At 34.8% G+C, this 12,381-nt stretch overlaps 2 protein-coding genes and 1 long non-coding RNA gene across 3 annotated transcripts; all 3 read left to right on the forward strand.

Annotated features, from left to right (window-relative positions):
* The first annotated feature begins 302 nt into the window (after positions 1-302).
* LOC147567714 (Putative thiol-disulfide oxidoreductase DCC) lies at positions 303-3,972 on the forward strand. Its single transcript, XM_086654314.1, has 8 exons — positions 303-651; positions 735-907; positions 1,002-1,109; positions 1,202-1,258; positions 1,608-1,673; positions 2,005-2,065; positions 3,289-3,335; positions 3,755-3,972. The coding sequence occupies exons 1-8, from the start codon at positions 492-494 to the stop codon at positions 3,791-3,793; spliced, it is 711 nt and encodes a 236-aa protein (XP_086510440.1). The 5' UTR covers positions 303-491; the 3' UTR covers positions 3,794-3,972.
* A 3,860-nt stretch (positions 3,973-7,832) lies between these two features.
* On the forward strand, positions 7,833-8,556 carry LOC147567715 (uncharacterized). The gene is made up of 2 exons (XR_015230833.1): positions 7,833-8,075; positions 8,188-8,556. It is a non-coding gene; the product is annotated as an uncharacterized LOC147567715 (long non-coding RNA).
* Positions 8,557-11,820: 3,264 nt separating this feature from the next.
* LOC147567716 (uncharacterized) lies at positions 11,821-12,381 on the forward strand. Its single transcript, XM_086657682.1, has one exon. The coding sequence runs from the start codon at positions 11,821-11,823 to the stop codon at positions 12,379-12,381; it is 561 nt and encodes a 186-aa protein (XP_086513808.1).

Here is a 12,381-nt window from a genome sequence, read left to right on the forward strand (position 1 = left end):
ATTTTGTCTTTAAAAAAAATATTGGACCATTGATGTGATCCAACGATCAAATCTGACAGTTAGATCACATCCAACGGCGGGATGTGATTCCCAACATGACCGTTGGGACCTCCCCAACGGTGATGTTGGGGGAGGGGCCCTTAACGTGAATTAAGGGCCCCTGGTTGGACTTGCTCTTATATTGAAGCCCAAGTTTGCTTGATGAGTAGAAGACGTGGTAAGTTTCTCACGTGGAACCTCTGTGTCCACGCAGACATAAAATGTCCAGACAATTTTGCTACGACTTCGTCGAATCCTTTCGCATAGCCGTTTGAGGCTTATCTCAATGTGGAGCCCACAAATTACTTTACCATTCGAAGCCGTTGATTGGTGACTTGACTCTCGCAGGTGCGACAGCATTTCTTCTTTCCCCTTCTCTAGAAATCACAACGACCGTATAAATTCGAGAAATAAAACAACTTCCGGGGATCAACAGAAACCAAATAGAGCAAATGGCGTTAAGAGTTTCTGCTGCTGTTGCTGGATTTGTTGAAAGAGGAAGAAACCCTAGATTTCTATCGATTTACCCTCACATTAACCCTAGATTTGGTTCTTCTATTCCACCTTCTCATCATCTTCATACAAAAATCTCATTTCTCCAACCAAAACAAGGTATAATCTAACATGGGCGTATGTTAATTTCTCTCTATATATCTAGCTGTCTCTCTGTGTTAACACTTCTTTTCGGGTTGCAGATGGGAGATGGGATAAATTAATTGAAACTTCATTCGACCATCAAATTCGTGCAATTAACACAAAATCTGAAATTGAACCAAAAGGTTCTTCAATTACTGAGGAAGAAAAAATCTCAGAAAATTGGAAGATTAAAATGCTTTATGATGGAGATTGCCCACTTTGTATGAAAGAGGTCTGACTCATTTACCCCCCTCCATTAAACAACTTCCAAGAAATTGGGAATTTAGGTTTTCATTTTGGTTATGACTAATTTTTTATATTTTTAGGTAAACATGCTTAGAGAGAGGAATAAGCTTTATGGGGCTATCAAATTTGTTGACATAAGTTCTGATGATTACTCCCCAAATGAGAATCTAAACATTGACTATAAAACTGTATGTGATCAAACACTATATTATCTTCATTCTTTTGTTTTCTCTAATGAATCATTTTGACCTAATTTTGGGTGTTCGTAACATTTTTTTAGGCTATGGGAAGAATCCACGCTATCCAATCTGATGGAACTATAGTCACAGATGTCGAAGTATGCCCTTCGTAAAACTTGTGATAACTTTTTGTTCGTTTTTCCTTTTTTTATTTGAAACTTCAAATTGACATTAATATAAAGAAAATGCATTAAAACAGTATACCTGGTCTTTGCCCCGATATTGATGGAGTATATTACCCATTTGAAAAACCTGAAGTCCTTCTTTTTTCGTTATGCCTTGAACTTTAAGAAAACTAGCAACCAATTGTAAAGGTTTGTTGCATGCGGAAATGCGGTCCCATTAGTCGACCACCTCAATTATATTATAGGCATTATCTTCTAAAATCGTATATATTAACTCTTTTGAGTTAAATATTGAGTACTCTAAAAATGAGATCTTTTTCAGGCATTCAGAAGACTATACGAGGAAGTTGGTCTTGGATGGGTTTACGCTGTTACAAAATACAAACCCGTAAGTCTTTATTTCTCTTATATCTCGAACAAACTATTCTTGTGATAATCAGAGGCTCAGACCGGAACTAAGAATTTCTGTAGAGGGGTCTCTGGTTTATATAGACCGCTCTAATGGATAAATTGGCCTGAACCGAATATACTGTACGTATGGAAATAATTAATCTATTAGGCTATCAGTACAGAGAACCATTAATGCGCTGACTCGGTGTACATCCTTGGTTAGCCAACTGTTTCTTTCCATGGGCTTCCAACGTTAGATGTCTCAGTAGAAAGTATAATAGGTTTGTTCTTCATAGTATATGGTTGATAAGCGTACAGTCTACTCACAGGTCGCGGTCATAGCTAATGCGGTTTATGCTTTCTGGGCTAAGTATCGTATGCAAATAACAGGTACTTCTAGTTTAAATTTAAATAATCTCACTCGTGGGTGAAGTTCTTTTTGTTCTAATTGCATACACGTTTCAACAGTTTGTTAAGGCTCAATCATAAGTTATTATGTTTGTAAACACAATGACCTGCTTTAATCGATCACTCACTCATCAAAGAAAACTCTGTTTTGAAGTTAGAACTGCTCTGAATTAATATGTAGGCATTGCATATGAGCAAGGAATGAAACTTCCCGAAATTTCACCGAAATTTCGCGAAACGTTTCTTAAAATGAGATTAGGTGCACGAAATAACACTTACAACTATTTCCTGCATAGTTTCCACCGACATGATCGAAGTTTCCACCGAAGTTGTTGGAAATATCGAAATTTCCACCGACATGATGGAAATTTCGACCGATATAGTAGAAATCTGGCAAAAAAATCGGAGAAACTAATACTAGAAACATATCCATTTCTTCGTCTTTTTCATCTTCATTTCTCTTAGATCTCTCTTGATTCTTATGTTATATTTTCCATGGTTTTTAAATCTATTTGAACGATTTACGCCTTGACTTAACTGCCTAAATTGATTTTATCTTAGTAACACCTCTAATATAACTGTGTAATTGCGATACCTTCTCAAACTAACATAGTTTGTTAATTATTATCAGTAAGAATGTTATCTTTTGGGTGTTATAGCCAAAAAATTATTCAATTTACCCCCGGAAGTGACCGTGTAATTGTTAATACTCCCTCAAGCTAATAGATAATGTTAAACATCATTTTTATGCTTCATTATGGTTTGATAATCTTGTTATACATAATTGCATCATATTTCTATCATTTCTGTAGAATTGTAAGATTTCCACACTGACCGAAACATTTCAACGAAACGTTTCCACTTTTGGACTGACCGAAGTTTCCACCGAAACCGAAATTTCATTCCTTGCATATGAGACATTCATTGAATTTCTTTTCTTTCAACTACTTTGAGAACAGTAGAAACTTTATCGATCGCTAGTTACTTTTATAATTGTTTTCACGATAACATAGTCAAATTTTCCGGTAGTAGGAATATTTTCCCAGCCAAACCAGAAACAAATCGTAAATCTTCTATGACAGCTAAAGATTGAGAAAAAAATAACTTTTCATTTTGGTTAGCAACTTTTGAAAATTCTCTTGTATATTATATACATTTGATCTGCACTGACAGAGTTATTATGTAAATGCAATTTTTGGTGTTAGGTCGACCGTCTTTGGAAGATGTTTTGGAGGCAAGAAGTAGAAATAAGGTAAATGGTTTCAATTACATGAATTCAATTGGTTCATTTGCTATGATCATGTTTCTTTAGTGAGTTATTGTAACGCCCCAAATCCAGAATCGGAAGCTTACTTCTTTGAAACTCAAGACTGAAGAACTTATTTACTGAAATCATGAACAACACCAACAATGTGTATGCCTGCTTCCCTAAACTAGGCAGTGGGTGTTGCTCGTGATTCTAGTTAGGAAATCCCCTAAACCCTAAATCCTAAACCCTATAAGTTTCACAAGAGTAAATTTCGGTTAGAGATTGATTTGAGGCGATACTGTAGTTCAGTATTTGACTGCACAATTTCATTATTTTGCAAATTGAATCTACTTTAGCCAGCCTAAATAATCTTATCGGTAAGTACTTTGATGTTAACATGCTCTGTTTCGATTCACCTGCAGGGCGAAGTTTGCAATGACAACAAAGCTTGTAAAATGTGAATCTCCTCTCTGTACTGCTAAAACAGCACAATATGAAGATTGGTGGAGGTAGAAGCCGTAAATTGTAATTAGTTTACTGTACTAAAATATTGGTATTTTGTACAACTATGTATAAAAATTTTAATGATGTATACAAAGTATGCAAGAGAAGAAGATAAAAATAAAAATTTCTGTTAAAAGCTCTCATTATATAGAATAGTACAGTGTAAGCATTATATTACCTATTATGGGATATATCAAATTGATGGAATAAGAAAAGACTCGATGCGTTCAACAAAAAAAAAAAAAAGAAAAGACTCGATGCAGATTCATTATTAGGAGTATTGGTGGTATATGGACCCTAATAGCAGAAGTCCACTATTGTGGCAGAATAGGCCAAAAGTCCAAAAATAAATAAATTATTTGAAATATACCAAACAAAACATTTTTGCGTATACCAATTTTGGGATTTACAAAAAAAAATTGTTTTTGTATGACATCATTATCTTACTGCATTAAACAAAAGGTAAATAACTCTATACATTTCACTGTTGAACTTCACGAAATTTGGTTTGTGTTGCGTACAAAAAGAAACTTATTCCTACACATATCTAGACATTCACTAAACAATCAACACATTAGTGAGACACTTGTTTATTTGTACGAGGCAAAGATTAATAATCACAAAAACGAATTTTTTTTATCTATTTTCTGATTAAGTTTGGACCTTAAACTCAACTTATTTTTTATTTTAGACTATTTGCCCACATACCTGACCCTAATATTATGGTGTTAGCTATAGAAACATAACATAGAAAAATGATTTTTGTACGGTTTCTTTGAGTAGAACGTAGGTACGGTTTCTTTGGTAACGGTTCAAGACAGGGGATTGTGAAATGACGATATTACCCCTTATCTTATATGGACGATCATTGGAGTAGTTGGGTGTAGGCCGTATGTGTAGCAGTTTTCTAGAACACATGTCAGGCGGCGGGAGTAAACCCTATGGGACCGAGTCGTTTTGAAAGATTCATAACTATCAAATACTATTTTGTTCAAATAAAATTATTTACTAGAAATCCCATTCGCGACTCCGTACGTTTAAAAGTAAGAAAAACACGCCAACGCATGTTTAATATGTCAAACACATGGTTTACTAGTAAAGGACGCATACGGGTAATAGTAAAAAGAGCTACCTACTGCTTTACGTAACCGTCTTTGAAGAACACTACAGAGACCTTTGTTTTCTTGGGCGGAGGTAGGAATCCCTCCGCCGGATTTCCATTCACTTTGGTAGGGATGTTATTTCGGTTTATTACTTATCGTTTCCATCATCTTTTCAAGTTTATTTTGCAGTAATATGAGAGGAAAGGAACATGAAACTAATTTAAGAGGAAGATGGATTCGCCTATTACTGAGATCCATCACCGGATTCATCATCACCATCGTTACTAATGTCTTTTATGATTATTTGTATGATGTTGCCAACTATCTTTGACCAATTCATTATACAAACCGACAATAACGATCTACAGTCCATTGAAATTGGATCGGAGATTGAAGAATTGCGGTTATTTTAAAAACCCATTAATAAGATGTACCATCAATTTCATCAATTTAGCCATAGATACTGAACATCTAGTTTGATTACTTCTCTATCTATTTGATTGTTATGATGGTAAAGGATATGTATAGTGAGATTACTTTTCTTAGTCGTCATTGTTTCCGAGGAGAATTTGAAAATAAATAAGGATTGTTTCTCTCTATAGATTGTTTCATCAACATGTCTTCACCCTTAGAAAATTCCGAATTTGGTCACCTAATTGGGATCTTATCGAGAAAATGTTGAAGACAAGGGTCTGACTAGAACAGATGATCACCATCATGAAGGTGTAAGTAAACAAGAAATGCAATTCGTCTGTTCGCCATAACAATTTCAGTTTGAAAAGTTATCTCCACTCTCTAATCACAAGAATTACTTAGTTAGACCTTAGACCTTTAGATGTTCTAGGTATAATATAGATTACGACCTTTAGGGTCTTCTCATCTGTGATCTTTAGGATCTTTTCATTTTACTACGTTTAGGGGTATTTCTTTTAGTTTTTGTAATATTGTACTCTTATACTTTCATGTTTTCCTGTACTTTTGTAAGTTTCATGTTGTAATTTACTTTAGTAAATTTATGTTGTACTCAAAGGAGTCAAAAGTCTCAAAACCATATAATGTATTGGATTGAATCCTATATGAATGAAATTCTGATTTTATCTAAAAAAAAATGGCCACGGCTTTGGAGAATAAAGAAAGTTTTCCGGGGAATAAAGACTTTGTCAATCAAAGTTGACTTCGGGATATATTTTTTGTTTAGTCCAAAATTTCACATGATTGTTTCAATCTCCTAATCTTCATCTCCTCATCCTCATGTATTCTCTCTCCTTCTCTCTCCCTTTGTCTCTCACTTTGTTAATTTAACAAAGTGACCTAGGGTTTGAGATACGAAGTAATATAGTCTTCTTATTCTACTTCTCTTTTCTTTTCTACTTTGAAAATCCTAACTCATTGCACCAAGTCTCAAGATAGATCACCTCGTTAACTTTTGTGGTTTCTTCTGTTCATAGGATAATTATATTAGATGTGAGGATCTTAAACACAGAACAACACGCTGGACATCTTCTAGTTCAGAAGCTAGATGGATTAGGCCAGTTTAGCCAAGTACTCATTCCGTTTGACCATGGCCTTTGTCCGCCCAAGAACTCAGAAGACCTGTGAGTGAATTCATTGACCACAAGCATCTTTTTCACTGAAAGAATCTGGGATGCATAAAATACATGATTCGAGAAGCATCTACACCGATTTTGTTTGTCTACACAATTTTTCCCAAGGAGGCAGCAGCATTTTGTCTATGCATGGGTGAGATGATGAGTATAGTATAAAGGAGTCGTGGTGAGGAACATTGAGATGATAAAGTTTAGGGTTTTTTTTGGGTTTGATTTGGTCAAATATAGGGTTTGATGAGTGGAAAACATTAAACATTTGGTCTAGGCCATGGGCAATGTTGCAATCCGGGTTGGATCAATTTTAGGATTTTATTTTGATAGTGACACAGGGAGAGAGAGAGCATCAGGAGAGAGAAGAAGGGAGAAGGAGATAGAAAGATATATGGAGATGAAGATTAAGGGGCGAAAACCAATCATGTAAATTTTTGGGTTAAAGAAAAATTATGCCCAATAAGTCGATTTTAGTTGACTAAGTCTTTATGTGCCGGAGACTTTTCTTTATTCCCAAAACCGCGGTCAAAAAAATATGTCAAACACATTAAATAGTTGACAAACAAAAAGACAACAACAACCTCAAAATACACAACAAAATCAGTAGCGTACAATATAGTTTATATTGGGGAAACTCGAAAACTACATTTATACCTGCATATGTAAATACTACATACACACCCATCTTCTTAAACAACACCAGTCTGTACTCAAAAAAAAAAAAAAATTACTATCTCTCTTGGGTTCACTCAAGATGCAATAGTAATTACTAGGGGCACCAATATTAAGTGAATATTACCAAAAAGATTACTAGTGAATAGTACCAAAAGTGTTAGGGAGGAAGAAAAATTAAACAGAATCTAGACAGAAATCTCTTATCTAGTTTGTTGTGATTCGTGTTCTAGTGATTCTGATCTAGTGAACTAAATACAAATCACGACAACCACATAGAAATTTTGGCTGGAGTCTACCTAGTTTTTCTAGTCCCTATCATCACTCAAAGATTACTAGGGGCATTTAGTCTTGTTACCATGGGTAGTCATTCCAGTGTAGCAAGTACCACATACTTCTCTATTACCACTAGTACCTGGTGGTACACATTTACACCTCACACAACAAGTCCCACAAGCTCTCATACAATAATTTGGTCTTGAATGTGCACCGCATCTTGTACCGCATAAACCATCACAATCTATCTCCTCCATTAGCCTTCTATTTCCACCTCTCACTGCCTCCCCCTACACATAACCCACACCATGCACCATCAAAAGACTAGAGAGAGAGAAACCAAATCTATATACATAGAGAGAGAGAGAGAGAGAGAGAGAGAAAGTTTTACCTGGGTGATTTTGTTTTCTACTTCGCCATCCATTGTTGAAACCTGGGTTACAAAGAAGATCAAAATCCCCATCAGAATAAGCATACGTACAGCCATTGCAGGTTTTGTTGGAGAAGGAAGATGAGTTATTTCTTGGGTTTAGTTTTAAGTAGCAGAAGAAGAGTGAGGTCTCTTTATATAGCTCCTTCACTTGAATGAGGTAAAAGATAATAATGTCCTCACTTTTGTACTTATTTACCATTCCACCACTAGTTCATACTTATCTTTATTTGTTGGGTTAATTCTTTGTTTTTTTGTTTTTTTTTGTTAAGATGGGTTAATTCTTTGTTGGTCCGCGATGTGAATAACTGGATACTCTATAGCAGATCACTTAGCTAAATGGAGTCGTATGCACGTGGGAGGGTGTGGCTTTCTATATCAGATCTTCCAGAATCTTTGTACCACTGTTTTAGTTAGGTCCTCTTGGTTTGTGTTATTTCGTTTGTACCTCAACAAAAAAAAAAAGAACTGGCTACTCGGTATTTTAGACTCTCCTATTATTCTTTTCTGGCCCCCCCTAATCAGTTGTTCTATTGGAGACTTCCGACATTGTTGTTTGGGTTATTTAGATATCGACACTCAACTATTCAGTGATATTAAAGTTACACCTCCAAAATGAAAATACCTATGGCGTTGACTCTCATTCTCAATTTTTCTTTTAAATATCAGTTAATTGGTTTATATGTCAACCACATGCTTGACTTACGACAAAAAATCTTTCATGAAATATTAGGTTATTTAAACCCCCCTCGCCCCCACTATTTACTAATATTAGGACCACACCCACAAAACAAACATATGTTTAGGGTTGACTTCCATTCTCGTTTTTTTCGTCAAATACCAATAAAGAAGTTTGTCTGCGGTTTCATATTCCTCTCATTTTTATACGTTTTGAAAGATAGTTTTTATGATAGAAAAATCATCGTAATCTGACAGCATACGAATCTAAGATGAAATATTAAGTTATTTAGACCCCACAATTGTTGTAAGCTCTTCGATCCAATAGGCAATGCTCGTTGATTAACGTTTGATCGCTTTCCTTTTTTTTTTGGTTTGATTTTTCTTCTAAAATTTTCAGTAGGATTCGTAGATATTTTTTGTGATCTTTTAGGGTTACCAATTATTATTCATTCTTTGAAAATTCATTAAAGAAAATTTTCAAAAGACCATCATTTTTATTAAACGATATTTTATATATAATTTTTTAAATAAATTTATCCATTAATCTAGTATTTGAAAAGTTCTCGGCTAGATCTCGTTTGATTTTTCTTTTAAAATTTTCACTAGGATTCCTAGATATTTTTTTGTGATCTTTTAGGGTTACCAATTATTATTCATTCTTTAAAAATTCATTAAAGAAAATTTTCAAAAGACCATGAAAAATAATATAATTTTTTTAATAAGTTTATCCATTAATCTAATATTTGAAAAGTTCTCGACTTGATCAAACCCTTAAATCATGTTTATATCAGTTTTTCACTTTTTTGCTGATCTCAAGTGTTTTTAGAGTGATTTGTAAATGCTAAGACATCAGATAAATGTGATTAATTTCAAAATGGTACCTCAAGTTCTCTTGTCCGCGAGAATAAGCAAGCCTTCCAATTGACCAATCCAAAAGAATAAGCAAGTTATTAAAATAAGCATGCATGCTCTTGGATTAGAGCAGCCGAAAAATCATTTACATTGGCCAATCGCCCAATCCAAAGACAATAAACATGCTCTCGGACTGTCAAATCGGAGCAACTTATTAAGATTGGCCACTCTGAAATTTCACTTAATTTTCCAGACTAGATAGTTTTTTTTTTGTTGAGATTCCGGACTAGATAGTGGGAGAGCCAAAAAAAAACTATAGAGTATAGGGTGTGGCAGTGGCAGGCAAATGCGTGAATAGCCAAATAGCATGACGCTTGTAGCAGCACCCAATTGTTCGCAAATTGAGGATGACCTCACTCAAAGCGGAAAGGTCTTTATATGTAATATTTCATAATTTGGAAGGAGATGATAGGGAACTAAACTAGGTATGTAAGTTGTTCATAATCTTTCAACAAAAAAAAAAAAGTTGTTCATCAATAAAAGCAGAGGATGACAGCTAAGCATTGGGTGGATGGAGCTGACCAAAGTTTTTTTGTTTTTTTTGGTTGAGATGAGCTGACCAAAGTTGAATTCCAACATACCAAATACCGAATTATTTTATTAAATTATGATCACCAAACAATCACGTGGGTGACCAAAATCTATGAGCTTCAAATAATAACACAGGAGGGTATAGCCTGTAAACAATGAGCACGAACCCTTCTATAATCAGAATTCTCAGCGATAAATTTGAGAGATGTAATCTTAGTTATTGGAGATAAAAAAATTATCTCAACCATTGTAGATAAATTTGTGAGGTATAATCTTAACCATTGAAAAAAAACAATAACATAAACAATATATTCTACTCCCTTATTATATAGATAATCCGAAATTGGTTAGAGCATACATCCTGTTCTCAGACAAGAACTAACTGTAATTTGTCTATCATATTGAAAATGTGGCTGCAATGAAGCTGTTTATAATTGAGCTACTTATGCTAGTAGGAATAAGGTAATTCGAGTATAGGTAGAATTTTGAATTACGTTCTTATATTCTAGACAGTCTCAAGACGGAAATTAGAGATTGACAAAATATATTTAGTGCAAAGAAAGTACATTTTTTTCATAGACTTCAATAATAATTATATTTTATCATGAATATTGTATATATTATGAATCCGGTAAATCTGATAACTGTTATAAATAAAGACATCCTAAAACATATAACCCACATATACACACTTCAAATCATATATGCTTACATTTATTTCATTTTTATCTTTTGACACAATTTAAATTTTTTTGTTTATTTTACTAAATATCAAACACAAGTATAATTGCCCTAATTGCAACATTACTGAATCTAAAGGTATATGCACCAAAGCGTGGTCATATATATGCCTCCCTAAAAGTCAGGGAGGCTTAGGTATTCATCTCCCGGATATAGACAATAGTGCGCTTATAGCTAAGATGGCGTGGCGCCTCAAAACCGAACCGGAAGCTATTTGGGCCAAGCTTATCAAAGCTAAATACTTCCCCAACACGAGTATTCCGGGTCCGGCCAAAAACCATCACTCGTGGAACTGGAAAACTATAAGAAAGCATTATAATATGGTTAATGATCTGTCCACGTGGGAAGTGAATTCGGGCCATGAGGTGAATATTTGGACGGACAGCTGGATCCCAGATCTTAATACCCCCATCATTAATGTCAACAACTCCCCCCTTACCAAAGTTGCACAGCTGATCACAAATAACGACTGGAACGACGAGATTCTCAGAGCGACCTTTGATACCCATACGCAAAATCTGATCAAAACAATACCTATTAATCATGAAGGAAAAGATCAACTAAAATGGAAGCTTACCAAGACGGGAAGGTTTACAGTAGCCTCGATGTACAAGTATCTTACCAACAATAACATAGCGATCAACCCGAATACACGCAACTGGAAGTTCATTTGGAATCTCCCGACCATCCCTAGAATCAAGAACTTTATCTGGAAGGTCTGCAATGAAGCTCTCCCAGTGAGAGGCATAATTGGTAAATATATAGGTAACAAGTATAATTGCCCTAATTGCAACATTACTGAATCTATAGAACATGCCCTATTACACTGTGCATTAGCTAAAAATATTTGGTTCTATTTTGACATCATCTCGGAGAATATCCCATCCGTATCGGACTGGATTTTCTCATGGGAAGATAATGGGAATCTTTGCTACACCAAAGGTAACATTCATCTATCTACAGTTCTTTGGGTGCTATGGAAAGTTAGGTGTGATCACTGCTTTCAGCACGAGATAAATGAGTTGCATTACATTATAAAAATGATAGAAAACTACCCGAACTTAAACAAAAAACCTAGTAATAAAGATAGAAATATAAATGCTTCAACTGATGAAAAATGGCAACCCCCACCTCATAATATGATAAAAATAAACGTTGACGCCTCATTTACTAATATTTCTTCTAATATGGGAATGAGCATGATTGCACACAATGATAAATCTATATTCATCGGAGCTCAAGTTATATCTAGCAGAGCGAGAAACAGTGAAGAAAGTGAAGCCAAAGCCATCCTTTTGGGAATTGAATGGGCCAAAGAGATGAACCACCTTTCCATCATCATAGAAAGTGATAACATTAATCTTATAAATCATCTTCTCAATGGAAAACATGCAGTTCAATGGCAATCTATCTTGCATATAAAGAAAATCAAATCTTACATTCAACAGTTCCAGATGATCAAATTTCAGTACACTGGGAGAAAGCTGAATCAGAATGCAGACAAATTAGCGAAATGGGCAAGGACGAATCGGCGGAATAAAGTGTGGAGGAATGTACCATGTATTTTAGTAAATAAGTATTGTAATAACGCTTTGATTTAA

Source organism: Eschscholzia californica, unplaced genomic scaffold (genome assembly GCF_041429995.1).
Source record: "Eschscholzia californica isolate CP2 unplaced genomic scaffold, dmEscCali1.0.p SCAF_1, whole genome shotgun sequence".
Classification (NCBI taxonomy): Eukaryota; Viridiplantae; Streptophyta; class Magnoliopsida; order Ranunculales; family Papaveraceae; genus Eschscholzia; species Eschscholzia californica.

Bases quoted from the DNA above. Each gene is read 5' to 3' on its own strand.
- LOC147567714 (XM_086654314.1), top strand. From the start codon at position 492: ATGGCGTTAAGAGTTTCTGCTGCTGTTGCTGGATTTGTTGAAAGAGGA. The intron at 652-734 runs GTATAATCTAAC...TTCGGGTTGCAG, and splicing joins ATTTCTCCAACCAAAACAAG to ATGGGAGATGGGATAAATTA. The intron at 1,259-1,607 runs GTATGCCCTTCG...GATCTTTTTCAG, and splicing joins CTATAGTCACAGATGTCGAA to GCATTCAGAAGACTATACGA.
- LOC147567716 (XM_086657682.1), top strand. From the start codon at position 11,821: ATGATAGAAAACTACCCGAACTTAAACAAAAAACCTAGTAATAAAGAT.